Raw genomic sequence first — 21,547 nt, forward strand, 5'->3', positions numbered from 1 at the left:
TTATTTCACTATCCCAACTGCTGTAAAAACTCAAAGGAGATGAAGGCTTTGCTGAGCCTTGTTACATTTGCCAACTGTTTTTAAACCTCATTTAACCTCTGTTTATTATTGTTAACAGGATGTGAACTTTAAGTTCTTGATGGCAAGCACCACTATTGCTAGTGCTCATACTATATGGGTTATGGATTTAAAGTCCCCCTGTAGTCGACATTTTTTATCACTTAAACTTAGCTTCAAACATCAAAACAGCACTTGTAAAAGTGTTTCCTGTGATAATAATTTAATTTAATAACAATATATTTGATATGGACATAGCAATTACATTGGACAAACCAGATGCATTTTTTAAAGGTGACATAGAATGATTGAACGGAGTATTTATTCTTGTTCTGTGATGTGACATGTAGACAAAATGTTGTTGTTTGGGTCTGTAATGCCTTAGAAGCTTCCTAAAAACCTCTCTCAGATAGCTCTATTAGGGTGGGGGATTTTAAACAAGTGGTTTTGCACCTATTTGGTTCCCCCTACTGGCTTAACTTGCAAGCTCATTACTGATTGGCTGACTTTGCTGCCACTCAAAAAATGTAAACAATTATTTTAAAGTGGAGGGGCAGTTAGATACCTGTGATGTCATAAGCATCAGTTTTTCAGATTGGGCTGTTTTCTGGCTGACATTTCTAAAACAGGAATTTCTATGAGACTGAGATGTTTAGCATGTACAGCACTTTTTGTATGTTCGTGAATGCGGGTAGACTACCATTATTCAACAAAGACAAGGTAAAAATGGTTTTTCATTCTCTGTCCCCTTTAAGTGTTTTAGCACGAGTGCTAATTCGCAACACTTGTCCAACAGGATTTATTTATATATGCCTTAAGCTTGAATGTAACCCTACACCCTTGCCTCATTTAGTATATGCTGATCTATGAATATGGAAATTAATCTCCACCTCTACTCTGTAAGCAGCTCGGACCATGTTAGGAATATGCAAATGAGCCTCCACCTCTGCCCATGGCCAATAAGCTTTTGCCTAGCAACCAACTAGAACACCCTTGCAACCACAAAGAAAAAAAACTCTTTAACATGTGCAAGCACCATTCATTACATTGAAAATACATTTTATGTTGTTATGTATCTGAATGTTTCCATGTGTTCATGTCTTCATATCTTTTTCAGACATGGACGAGTGTGAGAACGACTACAACGGTGGCTGTGTGCACGACTGCATCAACATCCCCGGGAACTACAGGTGCACGTGCTACGACGGGTTCATGCTCGCGAATGATGGGCATAACTGCCTCGGTAAGACCCTACAAAGCACACGCACATTCTCACACGGACGAGAGTCTCACTCATCATCTCTTTGCCCGGCTGGCGGCCTCAGCTGTGACCCCCTCAGCAAACGTAAACAAATCTGCTGTGCCGATCTTCCGGCCCCTTACGCGCACCGCCTCGGAAAGGCCAGCCGAGGCGCGTCTAGCGTCAGTGCTCCAGCTCGTTTTGACAGGAGCATGCCAAAAGGAACCTTGCGATTATTTTCATCTCTTAAAAATGTCACCCAAATGTCACCAGTGGCGCAATCGCATCCAATTCCCAGAATTCGCCAGTCAGGTCAGATGTTTACATTAGCGGATAGAAATAGAAGTAGGGAAACAAAGGGCCGAGAGAAAATTAATAACTTGCCATCTCGTATTTATTGAAATAGTTCAAAGATGAAATTCCACGACCAGGCGAGTTTCATGGTTTTTCTAGATTGCTGTGGGGTTTTAGGAATTCGTTAAAAAGTGTTTCTTTGGAGCAGAGCTGTCTAAGGCTGTCTGCATTGCCCCTAAAAGTGAGTGCACATGTGTCTTTGATTAAAACAGACTGATTTGTGGTTGCTCTATGGTGTCACGTTGACCATGTAGTACAGTACAAAGATCATTGTTGATCAGGAGAGAGGTGATAACACTGTGTTTCAGTTAGATGCTGTTAAAGAGGAAGCCCAGCTGCTCTCTTCTCTTCCCTGCTCTGTGCATCCAAAGCAAATATGTGCACCGAGCTGACTGTGTTATTGAGTTTTAAGGCCTCCATGAACTTTTCATTAATTTGCACTACTAGAACACCATCAGAATTTTTTTTTTAGCATGGCTGGAAACATTATAACCCCCATAAGGTTCCTCACTGGAACCATGTGTTGTTTCACGGTTGGAAGTGCTACAATAAAAACGCACATGGGAGCCGATCCCATGGGTGCTCAGGGGCACCCACCATATAATATGCTCAATTGCTTTACATTTCGCATCTAAAACCATACGGAAAATATGACCACGCCGCTTTCCTCCTTCTTTTCAAAGCACTTGAGCGCTTTAGAACGTCTGCCGTTGCTAAGTTACCTAAGCATTGCTAGATGTTGTGACGGGCACAAAAACAAATCGGTCCCTATAAACACGAATGTTTGTTAAGAAATGTTTATCTGATCCTTTAGAACTTTTTATTTTTCAAAATATATGTATGCATTATATATAAGCCTGTATGCATCAATGTATACATTCTGTAACCACCGCGCCATCGCAGTGGGTTGGCGTATTACCATCACGGTGGTAAAATACTGCCACCGTCCCAGCCCTACGTGGGTTTCCTTACATGAAAGTTGCCGTCAAGTAGCTCTAAACGACGACATGTTTGATCTGTGGCAGCTACCATAGCGTTTTAAAATTGTGTAGTGAACTTTTGGTTGCAATTCGCAATCTCACCACTAGAGAAAATTTACACACACCATCTTTAACGTGTAAAAAAACGTTCATGTCCTCATAGAGTTCATAATTACAGCATATAAACTGGGAGTTTTCTGAGAGCTATTGACTGCTGGAACCTCACGTGGAACCACTTCCAGTATGTTATTATGGTTACCTGACGCGTTATCTGTGTTCTGCAATATTTAGCTAAAGCATTCAAATATAATTTAATGTTGTAATTATGTTTTTTACAGCTGCCAACTATATTATTTGATGCAAAGTTGCTGTTGATACTGTTGCAATGGAAATGCATAATTTCGGCATGAACAGCTTCGAGTTGGATCTAACATTGTCCGCTGGAAGTTCTGTTTTGTTTGAAATTACGTCCCATCAGTTCCTTCTTCTACTTCGTGTGAAGTATATTTTGGGGCATTTAGGATGCAGAGCTCATCTTTTTTTTTTTACCTTGAGAGAGCTTTAAGATTGTCTCTGCCTTGCTACATCAATTTGCATGATTCTCTTTTTGTCTCTTTCCATTGTCAGGAAAATTCTTTGATGGTACCATGGTGTAGTGATGATAGCAGATACCATAGGATACTGTAGTAATACTATAATTGTATAGCCTGAACTCTCATGTTGTTCCAAACCCATGCTGTTATATTTTCTGTATTGGTCGGGTTTTATTCTGTCTGCTGTCAGTTTCTTCACAACCATCATCACTTTCTTAACTTTTTTTATCATCATTTATCATATTTTGAATATCAAAATCTCATTCTCTCTCTCTCTCTCTCTCTCTCTCTCTCTCTCTCTCTCTCTCTCTCTCTCTCTCTCTCCCTCTCTCTCTCTTTCTCCCTCTCTCAGTATTTGTATTGGTTATCTTGGCTTTGGGTCCCACTGGAGTGCATCCAGGCTGTTTCCCTTGAGGCAATAGACTTGCTTTCTATTTGACATCTTTATTGTGGAATGTCTCAAATACAAGTCTAAATGATGGCTCTGGGAACCAAGAGCGGGCCATAGAGGCCATCAGCAGTACTGAGGGGGCTCTCCTGTTTTAACCCCCCTTTCTCTCTTCTTATACTTCTCTCTGTATCCCCTGCATCTATTTCTCCTCACTTCTGTCTTTATATCCTCTCTTCTCCTTTCCCTTGTTTTTAACCTTCCACCATCTTTAATCGTCTCACTCTTCTCTTCCACCCTTCTCTAGAAATAGATTGACACAGAAAATGTGAAGCATTTAGAGATCAAGCTAGTTTTTTTACTCCATCTCCTTTTTCCTCCTTTTCGCCGTCTCTTCGCAATCTCGCTATAATCTGTATTTGTGAGTTTAAGTGTTCCAGGTGCAACATAAATACTGAATCGGTTGACACATGTGGGGTATATTGTTGATTTCTACAGGAAATAATGGAGGAACTGAAACAATCAACTTATTGTGCACAATTTGATAGATTTGATATAGTTTTACATTTACATTTATCCATTTGGCAGATACTTTTATCTGGTTTAGATAGACAAGGTCAGTAAGACGCTCTGTCACACTAACCTCATGCCAACACACATAGGGTCAGATGTATTAACAGTTTTACTACAGTCACGATTTACTAAAGACACGCAGTGAAGAATTTGTGCTGAAAAGGCGTGAACTCACTGACCTTATTGCATTTGAATTTGTAGTGGTTTCTCTTTCAGATGCAAAATTTATGCAAGGAGAATATTTATATTAATTACACATCAGGATTTGGTTTGCTCTCGTCATTTTTGGTATTTGCGCCATTATTAAACACTTAAAATGTTTCCGCTGCATGCATCAGAAGGTTATTACGAAGGCAGATTAAAATGAGTGGTCATGTAATTGTTGTCTCTTCTTTTGAATCGTACTCTGGCACGATTTGCGATTACACTGCTCATTCTGCACCTGAGCCCAAGTGAACCGAGCCCAACTCTGCAAGCGGATTAACCATTCGGACAAGGCGTGATTGACCAAATCATGCCCGGGCATGGCACAGAGCGATTACACTAGTCAAACAAATCAGGTTTTGGGGGTCAAACTCGCCCGGGCGCAGTTTAATTTGGATAGTGTGAGTGCGGCCTTATATGACCCTTGTTGGTAAAATAGCTTCCAGTAGAATCCTACACACATTCACCAGATAGTAGCGTAGTGTACTATGTGCAAGATCCGGTGAGAAAAGAATTTTGTGAGAATTGTGCGTTGTGAGTTACCCCAATATCCTCTTGTCTTCTATTGAAATCCTCTAAAATTATCTTACAAAAAATCTGTGTTACTGCTTTCGGGCATTTTCAAATAAAACATTGCCCCTCTGTCCTTCTTCTTCGCTGGACTACACCTCTCTGGGGGGATAATTACATTAAAATCTAGTGCTTAATTATGTTTACTTGATAAGAAAGTACTACATTTTTAAGGTAACACTTTACCTTAAGGGGTGTTCATAAGACTGACATGTCACCTTCATAATCATGACATGACACTTGTCATGAACAAGAAGGAGATTTTATGCACGTTTATGACAACTGTCATTAACGGAATAGTTTACCCGAAAATGAAAATCTTGTCATCATTTACTCACTTTCATGTTGTTACAAACTCGTATAAATTCTTTTGTTCTGATGAACACGAAGGAAGATATTTTGAGGAATGTTTGTAAGCAAACCATTCGTGCACCCCATTGACTTCCATATTAGGAAAAACTAATACTATGGAAGTAAATGGGGTCCACAAACTGTTTGGTTTCGGGTCTTATTTCCCGATAACTATCGGCTGCCTCTACATTATCCCGCTTATTACACAGCTACTTGCCACATAAGAAAAAAAACTGGACATGAATATGAATTTGAAACATTTTATTGGCATAATTGTTTTAAAATAACATTTTTATCCTTCCGCGAAACTTTGCACAGATGCATAAAATGATCGTAATACCTTATTAAGATCCTCTGCTTCATACTTGTCTGTCTCCATTTTTTCTCTGTTAGCCAGTCTTTGAGAAGTTTTAATGCCCATCCTGTATTTTTTTGTGTGTTGGCTTCGTAGCTGTCATGCTCTATTTTGTCAAGTTCAGTCTCAGTAAGCTCTCTGTGTCTTGTCGTTGTTCGTTCTTCTATCCACTGTTTAAATGTTTTGTTTTTTCCGTACATGTTAAAATTAATGTCAAAATATTCCATTCTTAATGGTGGTTGTCCAGTGTTTGTCACAAGATGGGACCAAACAGTAATCTTTATTGGCGCGGAGCGATTTTAATCGTACAAGTAGTACCGGCTATGCGTTATTACTTTGGAGCGGTTATTATTTGAAAAGAACGAACCTGCAAATGTCTCAACTGACCAATCAGAATCATTGGGTCCATATCGCTGCAAAAACAGTTAATTACATTAAATTGATTTTGTTAGTTTTTCTTCTTTGTCAGAAAATTTCAGAACTCTCTGTGTGAGGAAAAACAAGTTCTGATAGTTGTCAGTTTTTTTGTATTGTGCACATACATAAAGTTAAGTATAATCTTTTTATGTGTCTGTTGCATATTGTTTAAGATATTTAAAATTATTTGACACAGTATTAACACTTAATTATATTTTAATGATAATGTCAGGAACGTGTCAAAGAGAGATTCAATTGCAAGTAAAAGTTTATTAAGGAGAAAGTCACTAGATAGCCAGACAGAAAAAAAATCACGGGTGAGCTGCAATATCTCACAAGTCACTGGATGGCCAGGCAGGAAACACCCTTCACAGCTGCCAGGAGATAGGAGATGTAGAGAGCGAGGCCGATAGTCAGGAGACAGTAGAGAGCACGGTAAGCGCAGCAGCTCAGGCTGGGAGACCGGGGCAGATGGCAGGGTACAGTGATCTAGCCTGTAATACCATCCTCTGCTATTTTGTTACGCTTCATAGACAGTGTCTGGTTGGGCATAATTGACAATCGTTTTCCTTCTGGTGGGAGGGGCTTAAAATAATTGATGTAAACGTAAGCCAATCACATAACGTTTGGTTATAAAGTGCGTTATGCGCCGGCTCAGCCGCATCAAATACTGCTGTAAAACACACGTATGATGTGAAAACAAAGCCATCAAGCGAAATACCGGAGTGAACATGGCTGTGACTTTTGCAGATTATGTAAAGTAACGTTAAATCGGGCCAGAGCTAGTTGAACACTATCCTTACAGTGTCTTTCCACTCACGTGTAAGTGGAGGAACGCCCGTCTCTCCTCAAACTCTTCCACCAGACAGCCATAACCATATGTAAATTAAATCTTCCTACATTATTTTGTGGTTATTCAGGAAGTATTCTCACCAAAGAATGTTTAACAACGCGTCCTCCACCATTAACTGTGAACAATGAAATTCCAGATTTCTCGATGATTGTGCACGCCAAGCTGTGCTGCACACAGTTTCTTGCTGACAATCGGTAATAGTTGATAACTTAAACTTTTCCCAAAACCTGTCGGGAGTAGGGCAACAACATAATCTCCATTCAAAATGTTTAACAAACACTCTTCTTGTTCGGGCTTAAGTTGCCAAGTGCCGGTTCTCCACAACAGAGCGAATAGCTTTCTGTGCCTCCATGTCCGCTGTAAACTACAATCTTACATTCGCCGCTTTGCGTCTACGTCACCGCTCTCAGCCAGCCCTCTGTTCGCCGTTTTGAGGCCTGAGGAAAATGGTTAGAATGGTAATTATCTCAGACTTAGTACAGAAGCGTAATGAAATTTAGCGGAAGTATAAAGTCTGACGTAGTCAGGCTAACATTGATGAGCATTAACCGAGGTCCTGACTCTCTGTGGTCGTTAAAAATCCCAGATGTCATTCGAAAAAGAGTAGGGGTGTGCCCCGGCATCCTGGCCAAACTTGCCTATTGGCCTACTAATCATCCCCATATATACTAATTGGCTATATCCCTCTGTCTCCTCTCCACTAATAAGCTGGTGTGTGGTGGGCGTACTGGCGCAATATGGCTGCTGTCGCATCATCCAGGTGAATGCTGCACATTGGTGGTGGTTGAGGAGATTCCCCCTATTCATATGTAAAGCGCTTTGAGGTCTGCAGAAAAGCGCTATATAAATGTAACAAATTATTATTAGTGCCCGAGCACCGAGGAGCAGGCCAGAATGGCCTGCACCGTGGGTGCAAAGCCCTATTGTTTTTGCTCAGTTTCTTCTGCTTTTTCTTCTCCAAAATGAATCGCATTTTTGAGGGCCTAAACATGCTCGAAAACTCATGAAACTTTGCACACGGGTCAGAGGTGACGAAAATTTACATGTGGTATAGGCGTCAGAAGTGGGCGTGTAGAAATGGCTCGATAGCGCCACCTGCAAAATTTCAAAATAACAACCCTCCCGCTACAAAATACATACAGATACGAAATTTGGTAGGGTCATCTATCACCTCAAGACCTACAAAAAAGTCCCTTGGAACCAGGCTCTAAAACCCACAGGAAGTCGGCCATTTTGAATTTTCGCTGTGATTTCTGTGCAAATTTTGGCATTTCCAGGCCTCGTACTTTAACGAACTCCTCCTAGAGATTGAATCCGATCATCATTATATTTGGTCATTATCATCTAAAGGCCTTTGCGATGTTAAATTGTGGAGCTTTTGACTTTTTGCTGGAGGGTGTGTCCGTGGCTACCTGACAAATATCAGCGTTTTCGCCATTAAACAAGATGTTGTTCTAACTCAGGCATACAATGTTCAATCTGCCCCACGCTTCACATGTTTGATAAGAGTCTTGACATGAACACATTTCAATGCCAAAATTCAGCTTCAGTTATAGCGCCACCTAGATGCAGCAGGAAATGCCATGTTTTACGCCATGATTTACTGCTCTTAGAGATTTAATCAAATCATCATCATATTTGGTCAGACTGATGTAAAGTCCTTTGCAGTGATAAATTGTGTATATCTTGACTTTTCGTCAAAGGGCGTCTCCGTGGCGGCCTGGCAAAGTGTGATGTTTCACCATAAAACAGGAAGTTGTTTTAATTCAGGCATACAATGTCAGATCTGTCCCTGACCTCACACATTTGATAAGGGTCCCGGCCTGAACACATCAACATGGTATAATTCAGTTACAGTCATAGCACCTTCTAGAGGCAGCAGGAAATACCACGTTTTACACTGTGACTTACTGCTCTTAGAGATTTAGCCATATCAACATCATATTTCATCAGTCTAATCTCAAGACCTTGTGTGATGATAAATAGCAACGACCTTGACTTTTTGTTAAAGGGTGTGTCCGTGGTGGCCTCGCAAAGTATCGACAAATGAATCACAATTTTGACAGCCTAAACAAGCTCAAAAAGTCATGAAACGTTGCATACGTGTAAAATGTGATGATTTTTTTTTAAATAGGCTTTAGAACTGGAGGTGTCAAAATGGCTCTATAGCGCCACCTACAAAAACTTAAGAGAGCAGCCCCCCCCCCCCCCCGCTACGGTAAACATACAAATATGAAATGTGATAGGATACTGTATCACCCCAAGACCTACAAAAAAGTCTCTTGGAGCCAAGCTCTAAACCCCACAGGAAGTCAGCCATTTTGAATTTTCTCTGTAGTTTGAGTGCAAATTTGGCCATTTCCAGGCTTCATACTTTAACAAACTCCTCTTACAGATTTCATTAGATTAAAAGCATATTTGGTCTGTGTCATCTAACCATCAACATAGCAAAATACAGATACAGTCATAGCGCCACCTAGATGCAGCAGGAAATAGGGGTGTAACGATTAACCGTGCAAATGCGCGTTTTCTCAATGAATGAATTTGAATGAATTACGGTGAAATCCCGGCACATCCGAACGCCAGGGGGCGCTCTCGTGCAGAAACTCCCTTTGTGCCACAGAAGAAGTAGCATAACAAACACTATTCCAGGAAATGTCTACAGGAATATTTATACGCTGTTCTTCAAATTGTTTTAGGTATTTTCATGATAATAAAGAATATTTTGAATGATTTCTACTTAACGAGTGTTGCTTTTTTAAATGCACGTTATAAACAACTCCGACTCATAATGATGTTAGATTGATAAGGACTTGCTACTGACCAAATGCCGTAGTACACGCACAAGCTGTGCATTAAACAAAGAATCGTAGCCTTGCGATTCAGAATCGAGTTCAGACAGGCTTTTTTAATGGGACACACGATTAATCGTTACATCCCTAGCAGGAAACATTGATTCACTGCTCTAAGAGATTTAACAATATCAACATCATATTTGGTCAGTCTAATTAAAATATCCACATATATTTGCACACTACAATTCATATCCCCACTGTTCACAATTTTTCCTAAGGCCATCGGTGCTCATACGTGCGAGGGCCCTTCCATCGCTGCTTTCAGTTTTAATTATTATTATTATTATTAGTGATCTGAAACAAACAAAAAATAAAAGAAGCACACGAAAAGCACTGGAGACTAAAACAAAACTGAATATAAAGTATCACCAAACAAGACTAGACAAGAGGCAAAGACTAAGAACAAAATCAAACAGTCACACACAGAACAAGAGACGGAGGGGAGCTAAATAGTGAACTAACGAGTTGATGAAAAGCAGTTGCGCATGAAGACGCACTGCAAATAATTAATGGAATGACAAGAGGGAGGAGAAAACGCACTGACCAGTACCCACGAGGAGATCTGTCAAAACACACACACATAAAGAAATGGCTGATTAGGCTGAAGTCGTGCCAGTACCCCCCCACGGCCGCCATTGGGCAATCTCGGAGGGGACTCACTTCGTCGCCAACAAAAACCCTCGATCAAAACCAGGTCCTGGATGTCCCGAGCTGGAATCCAGCACCTCTCCTCTAGGCCATAACCCTCCCAGTCCACTAACTATTGAAAACCTCTGCCATGAGGGGGGACATATAGTAACCTTCTGCCAGTATAGATAGGAGAGCCATCCACTAGGCGGGGGCAGGGGCTGGAGTAATAGGATTAAGTCTAGAGTAAAACACAGGTTTCACCCTGGAAACATGAAAGACGGGGTGCACCCGACCGAGTAGGAGGTAACTTGAGCTTGACCGCCACCGGATTAACCACTTTAGTGATAATGTATGGTCCAATAAACTGTGGAGGCAGCTTACGAGACGGCTCACGGAGAGGAAGGTCTTTGGTAGATAACAGAATATTCGACACAGGGTGGCTGTTGGCACCAAGAGTTCGGGAACTAAGACATCAGACAGCGGAGTGCTCTGCCGAGATCCTGGTTAGCTCGTTCACACTCCCCATTGGTTTGTGTATGATAATCTGATGATATACTCGCTGTAGCACCGATCTGTCTACAAAATTCCTGCCAGAAACGAGTAATAATCTAAGGACCCTATCTGATACCACGTCAGTAGGGAGGCCATGCAACTGAAAGACGTGATCGATCAGAATCGATCCGTTTCCTTGGCGGAAGGAAGCTTGGGCAGGGGAACAAAATGAGCTGCCTTAGAAAAACGGTCCACCACCGTTAACTCTTTCGCCACCATTGACGAGATATCTCGTCAATCAAGAGAAAACGCTTCCCTGCCAATGACGAGATTTTCCGTCTTTCCGCAATACCGCTATTATCCACCAGGTGGCGCCCTTCCACAACTTTATAACCTGGAAGTATTGCCCTATGGCAAGCGGCTGCATGTCGGTGTCTGTTTTAAAGTTCGCTCTGAATGGGATCTCTATGAAAAGTCCATCACAAAAATTTTATTATCTCTGCTTTTTGCTCAAAATGTGGTGTTTTTGCAGAAACCTACCCATATTCAAAAGCTGATTACAAAAGAACCACTGAAGGTAGGATGAAACGTTTTTTTTTTTTTTTTTTTTGAAAGCAGAGGGTCTGTTCTTTCATTTGGTATATTGTATGTTTATATATTTAAAGAAGAACATTTTCTGGAAGGCATTAAACTTCGGTGAAAATCATGAAAAATGCTGGCCCTGGCTGGCAACTTTAAAAAAAAATGCTGGTGGTGAAAGAGTTAAATTGACGGTGTTACCTCTTGAAACTGCTAAGCCAGTGACAAAATCAAGGGCAATGTGAGACCAAGGTCGAGAAGGCACGGGAAGTGGATGGAGCAAACCAATTGGCGCTTGATAAGATACCTTATTACGGGCGCATACCGAACAAGCCAAAACGAACTGTCTGACATTAGAACCCATAGAGGGCCACCAAAATTGTTGACAGATGGTTGCCAACAACCTCCGAACTCCAGGATGACAGACTAGCTTAGATTTGTGGCCTCATTGGAGGACTTCGAAGCGTAATGCCTCCGGGACATATAACCGACCAGCCGGACACTTCTCTGAAACTAGCACCACTCGGCCGGCCTCCCTTACTTGCTGTTCGATTCCCCCAATAAGAAACGCCCACCACCCTCTCCCAAGGGAGAATAGTGGTGACCGGCTCAGTCTTAGGATCTTCGAACTGGCGGGAGAGGGCATCAGGCTTAATGTTTTTAGAGCACAGCTGGTATGAGAGGTTGAAGTTAAACCAATCAAAGAAAAGTGCCAAGAGAGCCTGCCGTGATGTCAACCGTTTGGCAGAACGGACATACTCAAGATTTTTTAGGTCCGTCCACACCAAAAAGAGCTTCGAGTTTCAATCCTTAAAGACAAGTCAATCTTATCCTAAAAGAGAGCGTGGTAACTCATGCGTAGCGATTTTGTCTTATTGTTAAGACCGTCTAAAAATTTTACCCATAAGGCAACATCATTCCAGGTACAAGACGCCGCCAACATCTTACACTTAATGGCATAATCCGTGACCGAACGGCCAAGACGCAGCAGCATCGCCTTGAACAGAGCAATCAAAGAGTCTCAGCATCTCCGCACAAAAGTCCTCAAATGACTGGCAGAATGGTGCCTGAGCATCCCACACCACTGTTCCCCGTTCTCTAGTCCATCCAGTGAGCAGGGTGATAACGAAATCTACTCTGGTCTCCTCCGAGGCATAATTTCAAGGCTGCCGGGCAAACACAAGGGAACACTGAGAACACAAAGAACCTCCTCCACGGGAGCGCTTAACCCAGCCAACTGGGAGGATAGGAACTCGACCTCACGAGAATTCAGCGAGTGCAAAGCGCACGGGATCTGTGCTTGCTGAATCAATTTCTGGCGTGACTGTCCTGTCCTGTCATGATTCAATGGCAAGTAAAAGTTTATTAAGGAAAGAATCACTAAATAGCCAGACAGGAAAAAACCCTCCACGGGTAAGCTGGCGATGTCTCACAAGTCACTGGATGGACAGACAGGAAACAACCTCCACAGGCGAGCTGGCGATGCCCACTTGTGGTGCCAGGAGATAGGAGATGGAGAGAGGGAGGCCGATAGTCAGGAGACAGTACAGACCGCAGTAAGCGCAGCAGCTCAGGCTGGGAGACTGGGGCAGATGGCAGGGTACAGTGATCTGCAACAAACAAAAAATAAAACAAGCACACGAAAAGAACTGGAGACTAAAACACTGATGGCAAACAGTAGGAAAACAAAAACTAAATATAAAGTATCACAAAACAAGACTAGAAAAGAGGTGAAGACTAAGAACAACGAGGAGATCTGTCAAAACACGAACACACACACATGAAGAAATGGCTGATCATGCCGAAGTTCAATTTTTAATACTGTTGTTGAGGTCAAGAAAAAATATTCATGATGCTGTTATAAACTGTTTGACAGAGAATTAAAGGAACATGGCCACATTTTGGGAATTTAGCTTATTCACCGTATCTACATACCTTTCTCAACTCTGTGTGTGCTGTAACTCTGTCTGACGCAGCCCCCACTAGCTTAGCTTATCACAAAGACTGGAAGTGAATGGCTTCAGCTAGCAAACTGCTCCCAATAAGTGACAAAATAACACAAACATTTTCCTATTTATGTGTTGTAATTTGTATAGTCACACCGTGTACAAATAACAAGGTCATATGAGACACAGCCATCTTTTAACAGTATACATACTGAAAACTATATTCTCAGAAGGCGAAGCACTGCTACTTGGGCGGAGTGATTTACTCAACCCTGACCGAACTCTCTGCTCCTCACCAGAGGGTTCTCGGGTTCTGCTAGCAAATCACTCCGCCCAAGTAACAGTGCTTCACCTTCTGAGAATATAGTTCCCAGTATGTATACTGTTAAAAGATGGCTGTGTCTCATATGACCTTGTTATTTGTACACGGTGTGACTATACAAACCACAACACATAAAAAAAACAAGACATCTTTTTTGCATTAAAAATGACATAATTGAACAAATGACACTTATTGACAATTGTCATAAACGTGCATAAAATCTCCTTCATGTTCATAACATTTGTCACGTCATGATTATCGTGTCAGTCTTATGCACACCCTTTCAAGTAAAGTGTTACCATTTTAAATGTAAACAACTTATGAAATGTATTGGAGTGAAAAGTGTAATGTAAAGCGTCAGAGTGTAAAAGTTTGCCAAAGAAAACCACTCTGATTAAGTACACATACTTAAGTAGTAAGTAAAAATACTTCACTACTTTACACCTACAGAAATTATTTCCTTTTGAAATAAACATTATGCCACACAGATTTTAACTGGTACTGGAAAATTGCTTTAAAGATTTCCCAATCATGCAAAATGTGTTGGGCACATAGAAAATAATGTCATGTGTAAGACTGTCATATCACAACCCGTGTTTCTTGCTAATGCATTTTCCTTTCTGGTTTATGCTGATGTTTCTCATTTATCATCTATGTCTGTTGCTCTTTCAAAACCTCTTTCATTCACAAGGGTGCTTTAACTTCATGGGAAGTGTTGTAATGGTTCCTCCCTTGTTACTCATTGGCTCATCATCTATGTGAATTACAGTTTGGCATGTTTACATGGAAGTGAAATCACAAGAACTATTAACCTTATCAAAAGTTTAAATGGAACATGCAACTTTATGGCGACGTTTCCTTTAAACTGCCTTTCTTGTCCTGCTTTTGTTCTAATGTCATTTAATTTCTTGTTACTTTATTTGGCTTAACCTTTTCCGACTCCTCTCTGTCTGCAATTTTCCCATAATGCTTTATGATAAATGTAAATCGACCATCTGTTTGCTTGTTAATGTCTTAGGTTCACTGTAAAAATATTAGAGTTTCTAGAGGTTATTTTAACTAGATTTATATGTTTTCTGAACCTTAAACTGCCGGTATAAGGCTGTCGTAGATCTTCTCTAGACATGGCTCTGGTCTCTCATAAGTCATAAGGTAACTCTACATTCAAGCATTGGTTACAATGATGCTTACACAAACCCAATGTGTCTTTATAAAAGACCAACTGAGTGCTAACCAAACCCGCAAGCTCTTTGAAAAGTATGGAAATCAGAGGAGTCGCTTGTCCTTCTGGCCGATCTTGTGTAGGAAGTCATTTCAGAGCTCCAGATGTGACATGTTAACAAGTTAAAGCTTTAACTGATTTAAAATTGACTAATGGGGAGCTGATTGAAGAGCGATCCACTGCAGCTCCTCTGTCTTTTTCAGTTCTATTCTTATTTGTTTTCCCTTAGAGTTCAAGCAGCTGGACTCAATGTGTTGATCGTTCGCTCTGTTTTATAAATGCCTGCACTGCTGCTGCTGTTTATTTATCTTCAGGCTGCTTTTTCCCCTCTCGCTCCACCATCAGAATGGAAGGAGATATCTTGTGTAGTTGTAGATGGAAGGAATGTTCTCCATCACCACAATGATGGAGGGGTTGAGGATGTAAAAACCCCGAAACGTCACTTCTGTTCAGTTTAGTTTGATATGGTTTGGTAACGTTATATGCGGTTTATTTTGTTTAGATGTTTTTCCTTCTGATATCTTATGTTCTGTTTATGTGCTGTACAATCCTGTTCACTTAACTTGTGCTTAGTTTACTTTAGTTCAGTTTGCTTGAGGTCCGTTCACCACACTCTTGTTTAAATAATTTCAGTCCAGTTTGCTTCAAATCTGTTCACTACCGTTGTGTTTACTTCAGTTCAGTCCAGTTTGCTTCAGAACTGTTCACTTCAATTGAGTTTAATTCAGTTTAGCCCAGTTTGCTTCAGATCTGTTCACTTCACTTTTGTTTAGTTCAGTCTAGTCCAGTTTACTTCACTTCACTATTTTTTTTTATTTAGTCCAGATCAGTTTAGGCCTGTGCTTCACTATTTATTTTTTTCCTTTTTTGTTTACTTCGAAAAATAACATTTGCGATCTTTCATGCATCCTTGCTTTTTATTTTGTCAGCCCTATTCTCCTTTTTTCTTTTTCTCCCTGTTGTATCATGTCATTTTAGATCTTTTCCAAATGAAAGTTTACACAAGAGCAATCAAACATAACAAAAGCGCTCTAGTTTAAACTCGCAGACTGGGATGCCAGCACTCTTGTTTAAATTTTGGCAAAGAGGTCTTTAATTGAGAGATGACAGCTAAAATGTTGTTTTTTCTTCCTTTTAAAGCGAGGGAGAGCTGTCACACTGATGATATCTGTTTCCATTGCCACATTTAACACAGCGCGCAACATGCTCACAGCCAGAGTCGCTCCAGACGGAGGCAGACGGCACATGTCTTATTACTCCTGTAAGGGGAATTGACAAATAAAAAACATGCCGCCATGAATGGATTCTTACATGGAGCAATAAAAGAAACAAGCTTATGACCTGGGTGGCCTATTAAGGGACATTTCTCTACATCTGTTCAGCCAAAAAAAAAAGATGTTAACAATATTAAAAGAATTGTCAGTCTGTCGTTATTTATGCTTGTCTTTATGCCTGTCTGTCTGTCTGTCTATTTATATCTGATATGTCTATTTGTCTGATCTGTATATCTTACTCTCTATTTGTCTTAAATTATGAAAAGCAGACTTTAATGTGCAACACTGAGATCTCTTTAAACATTTTACAGGAGACACATGAGAATATTAGGTTTTGATCTCCATTTAAACTCACTATCTATGAAAACATTTAAAGCACCCACCTGTGGTTGGCTACAAGCATCTTTAGGGGATTCCATCATTTTAATTGCTAAATAATATAAGTGTGATGATATATTTAAATATCTCTCATGTCCAGAGACAGACAGGGATGCCTCTGTGACCAGCGGCATAAAGAAAGGCCTTACCATCCCTGCTTTTGTAAGGGTACAGGACAGTAACAGCATTGCAATCTGGGCCATGTTAACAAGATGCTAAAATAAGAGTTATGTCCGCAGGTAAATCCAGAAACCACACAATAAACCACTGTGACCAAATTAAACCGGGTGAAAAGTGCTTGTGTTCGCACTCTGAATCGTTTGTGGATGAGTTTGTGTGTAAAACAGTGTAGGTATGTCCTACACACAAAGGTATTTTATAAATGCGCCCTCTGGTTGGTAAGTTGAGGTGTTAAACAGTAGATAAATAGCTGCTACGTCCAGACAGAAGCATTATGTTAGTCTACAAAGCAATGCAGGGATCCACATTGGATTAGCCAAAGGATTCCAGAAGGGACACAATGCTTCAGCTCATAAGCAAATCGTTTGTCTTTTTAAACCCTGCCAACTTAGCTTGTACGCCATTGAAGTATTTTTAAGGCATGTGATTTCACTTCAGGGCAATTTTTATCATCCTCAGGCTGCTATTTCCAATCATGCAAGTGCACTTTTAGTTACCTTATATGTGAAAACCATGCCTGTAAATTTCCAGCTAAATTCATTTTTTTTTTGTGATTTTCAGTTTCAACCAAAAATCTTCCTACTTAATAGAAAATATATCATTGATATCTTTAAACTCAATATACACTGACCTTAAGGATTATTAGGAACACCTGTTCAATTTCTCATTAATGCAATTATCTAATCAACCAATCACATGGCAGTTGCTTCAATGCATTTAGGGGTGTGGTCCTGGTCAAGACAATCTTAGATAATCAATAGAAGGGCAACTTTGACTGAAATAACCACTCGTTACAACCGAGGTATGCAGCAAAGCATTTGTGAAGCCACAACACGCACAACCTTGAGGCAGATGGGCTACAACAGCAGAAGACTCCCCTGGGTACCACTCATCTCCACTACAAATAGCCAAAAAAGGCTACAATTTGCACACGCTCACCAAAATTAGACAGTTGAAGACTTGAAAAATGTTGCCTGGTCTGATGAGTCTCGATTTCTGTTGAGACATTTAGATGGTAGAGTCAAAATTTGACGTAAACGAAAGAGAACATAGATCCATCATGCCTTGTTATCACTGTGGAGGCTGCTGGTGGTGGTATAATGGTGTGGGGGATGTTTTCTTGGCACACTTTAGGCCCCTTAGTGCCAATTGGGCATCGTTTAAATGCCATGGCCTACCTGAGCATTGTCTATTACCATGTCACAAAGCTTGAATGATTTCAAATTGGTTTCTTGAACATGACAATGAATTTACTGTACTAAAATGACCCCCACAGTCACCAGATCTCAACCCCATAGAGCATCTTTGGGAGGTTGTGGAATGGGAACTTCGTGCCCTGGATGTTCTGAAGGTGAAAGGGTGTCAAACACAGTATTAGTATGGTGTTCCTAAAAATCCTTTAGGTGAGTGTAAACAGATACATTTTAAAGGCTATGAAAGTTTGTGTTTTATATCGTTATTTTTTTAAATAAATTGAGAGGTATGATGTCTGCAGTTTTTCTCATTCATATATTTATGCATATTTAAGTATCCCAGCCCTTGTAATAGGGACTTTAAGCAACAGCTGGGAATGGAACGGCTACGGCGACCAAAGTATGCTGTCAGAACGTAAAAATCACTAAGCAACCGTAAACAGGACAGCGCAACGCGGTATTAATTCATTTATTAAGATACAAAAATATGTCATTTAAAAAAACAAGAGAAGGATTGCTTTTGGCTTTAAATGACAATCTTTTGTCAGAAGAAGAGTTTTTACTATTGTATGATGTAAATAAGTCTTAAAACCTAGATTTAAGCAATACTGAAAATGTTGAATACTTAAAAATCTTTAAAATTTGCTTAAATTTTAAACATTTGAACACATATTAAATAAAAGACTTTTGGTACAATCATAAACTGATGCAATTACAATGTCATATGCCATAAAACATAACATTTATTTACATATTCTCTCACGTTGTAGTGACTACGGCAAATCAGCTGTTCTCCTGTAGTACAGTAGAACGTCGCAAAGTAGCAGTTAAATTCGCGCATGCGCAAACCAACGCCAGAATACCGTTGCCGTTCCACCAGAGGCTGTTGCTTAAAGTCCCTAATGTCTCAGATGCTACACGGTTGAAGCTCTGAGGTCATTGTGCTTTTCTGACTGTACATTAGGGCGCAAATGGTTTTTATGCACAAATAAAGAGCGTCCCAAACTTGCCTCTGAGGTCATAAAACATGATACCTCTCCATGCGCTCCAGACAGCCAGTAAACACAAACACAGGTTAGCTATCACTGCTGTGACAAATGTAATGTGTAGACATTACATTACACATGAATGGTTGTTCTGATAATTCACCTGTAATACCACAGGAAATCTCTGTGTTTTTTGCCAGGCCTCATTAGCAAAGCTTTGATATTCACTCATGCTTCCAGCATACCACATTCTGTTTGAGTTAGCGGCCTGTAAACAACAGAGACGGACTGTACAAAACAGTTTGCAGGTATTTTTCCTAAAATTGCCCAGAATTTCAGACATAGAAAGGCATAATGAGACAATGACCACGGTTACCTGCATCCTCATTATGCAATTATAATGGATTTTGGCAATATTGCGATGATACTTTACATCATGTAAACACAATAAATGAAGCTCATAATATCGGCAAGTATATTTGTATTAAAACAGGTGGTGTACGCTGTTTTTAATAGCAGTATGCGGCCATGTAAACACTTTAATCGCATCCATACTGCACTAATTGAAGTGCGCGTGTGTTTTTGCCATGCATTTTTGAGTGCGAATTCATTTTAAACTTAACATTAGTGAACTCTTTCAACGCGACTCACTGTCAGCAGTCTGCCTTCATCCAGTAACAGCTCAAATAACAGCATGACAGCAGCATATAAAACCGTTACAGGCACTGTCATAATATTTCTGTCTTCATCATGGCAACAAATAACGAAATACGTCCATAAGAACATGTTTGTCATTTAATGTAAGTAAATTAAAACATGGGACAGTGTTCATTATTTGTGCTCTGTATTGGGCTATGTGTGAATAATCACAAAAAAAACTGCATACAAACAGGAGTGAAGAGGTTAATAACTCCAGTCATGTAAACATCTTACTGCGATTAAGTCCTTACTCTGATTATTAGAAATTATCGCATTAATGGTGTTCATGTAAACATAGTCATCGAAAGTATGCAGATAAAAGTCTGCACTGTCAGATAAAAATGGTCAACATATGTACCCCAGCTGTCACTATACCCTTTAAATAAGTACAGCTTTGCACCTAAAGGGTTCATACTAATACATACATATTAGTATCTCAGGTACATACCAAGCAAGCAATAACCGAGACGGTAAAATGATGGCTTACTATAGACCCAATATTGTCTAAGAGTAACCCACTTCTACTCTAAAAACCTTGAATCTGGTTACATGCCGTTTTTGCCCAAATAACTTACGAGATGTACTATATTCCATCATGTAAGTCATCAGTTTTTCATTTCTTTTACATGTTCAAAGCGTATGCATCACCTATTTTTGGGCTATTGTTAGACGTCTATTGTTTTAGTCAAAACTGCTTGCTGGGTATTGGTACCAAATTATACATAGCTGTACCTAATGGTACTGATTCGGATATTTTTAAAGGGCACAGGGTATCATTTTTCTAATAGTGAGGTTTTGGATAAATTTGTTGAGAAATGTTTGGGCTCATATTGAAATCTTCATTAATAATTTAATAGTTTGACTTTCGATTTTAGACTTTTTTAATTGCAAATTTATGTATTGTTTATTCATGGGAAATTTCTTTGATTAAGTTTTTATTTGCTGTCTAGTCAACACAATTGAGATAAAGTTGTCTGTAAATTTCTTTGTTATGGGAAGTCAGAGAATGGTAGTCAAGCTAGTTTCATTTGTTTTAATCTTTGAAATACTCATATTCAGGGCTTGACATTAACTTTATAAATAATTTATTAAATATTGCCTTAGTTTCCTAAGAAGTCCCATAGATATCTTAAACAGTCACAGCAAAGAGGCAGTGAGACATAATGTGCCCATTAGATCGAGTTATGGGCTACAGACTCAACAGTGGAAGTTTGTTGTGTTAGAAGCGTGTAAAACTCACTCAAGTGTGTTGCTGTTCTCCAATGTTATGCTCTGTAACTCAAACCAACTTACCCACAATGCCGTCTGAAGAGCTGATAAAGTCACAACAATGACCCTGCAATGTGCAAACAAACATGCATACAATAAATATATTTACAAGTTTAAATTGTGTTTTTAAAAATCATGCCAGTCTTGAGGATGTGGATGAGATATTCAAGAGCAGTAAAGAATAGAGACAAACATAAACCTCCAAATACATTTTCCAATTTGTTTCTAAAAAGCTGTGTGTACTGGCTATATATCTGTCCTCGTATAAGTAACATTGATCCTGTAAATCAAATCCAGTTGTAATTTCTGACACTGTTGGACTAAGTTGTGACGCGGAGCTGCTGGTAATTTGTTTGCTTTTTTTTTATTTCTCGGCCTGCTGTTTACTGGTTTGTTTGTCTGGTAAATTCAAACTACTCGTTTAATCAGCAGCATTCCTCTGTAGCCACAGAAAGCGGAAATTGGGGAATCTCGGCCGTTAATAAACAAACACGCAAATACCTAATAACTAAAATAGGGCCAGCATGGGTTTCTCTGCGATGCTTTCGCCCGGAGCCTCTCGCTCGAACGGCCGTGTTTATGTGCCT

General features: G+C 40.0%; 1 protein-coding gene across 1 annotated transcript in view; it reads left to right on the plus strand.

Moving 5' to 3' along the window:
* scube1 (signal peptide, CUB domain, EGF-like 1) overlaps window positions 1–21,547 on the plus strand; it is a 113,380-nt gene that overhangs the window by 21,134 nt on the left and 70,699 nt on the right. The window contains exon 4 of the mRNA XM_073815861.1: window positions 1,175–1,300. Within this exon, the coding sequence (XP_073671962.1) occupies window positions 1,175–1,300 (126 nt within the window). The remainder of the gene's footprint in view (window positions 1–1,174; window positions 1,301–21,547) is intronic.

This window comes from Paramisgurnus dabryanus, chromosome 1 (assembly GCF_030506205.2).
Source record: "Paramisgurnus dabryanus chromosome 1, PD_genome_1.1, whole genome shotgun sequence".
In the NCBI taxonomy this organism is placed as follows: Eukaryota; Metazoa; Chordata; class Actinopteri; order Cypriniformes; family Cobitidae; genus Paramisgurnus; species Paramisgurnus dabryanus.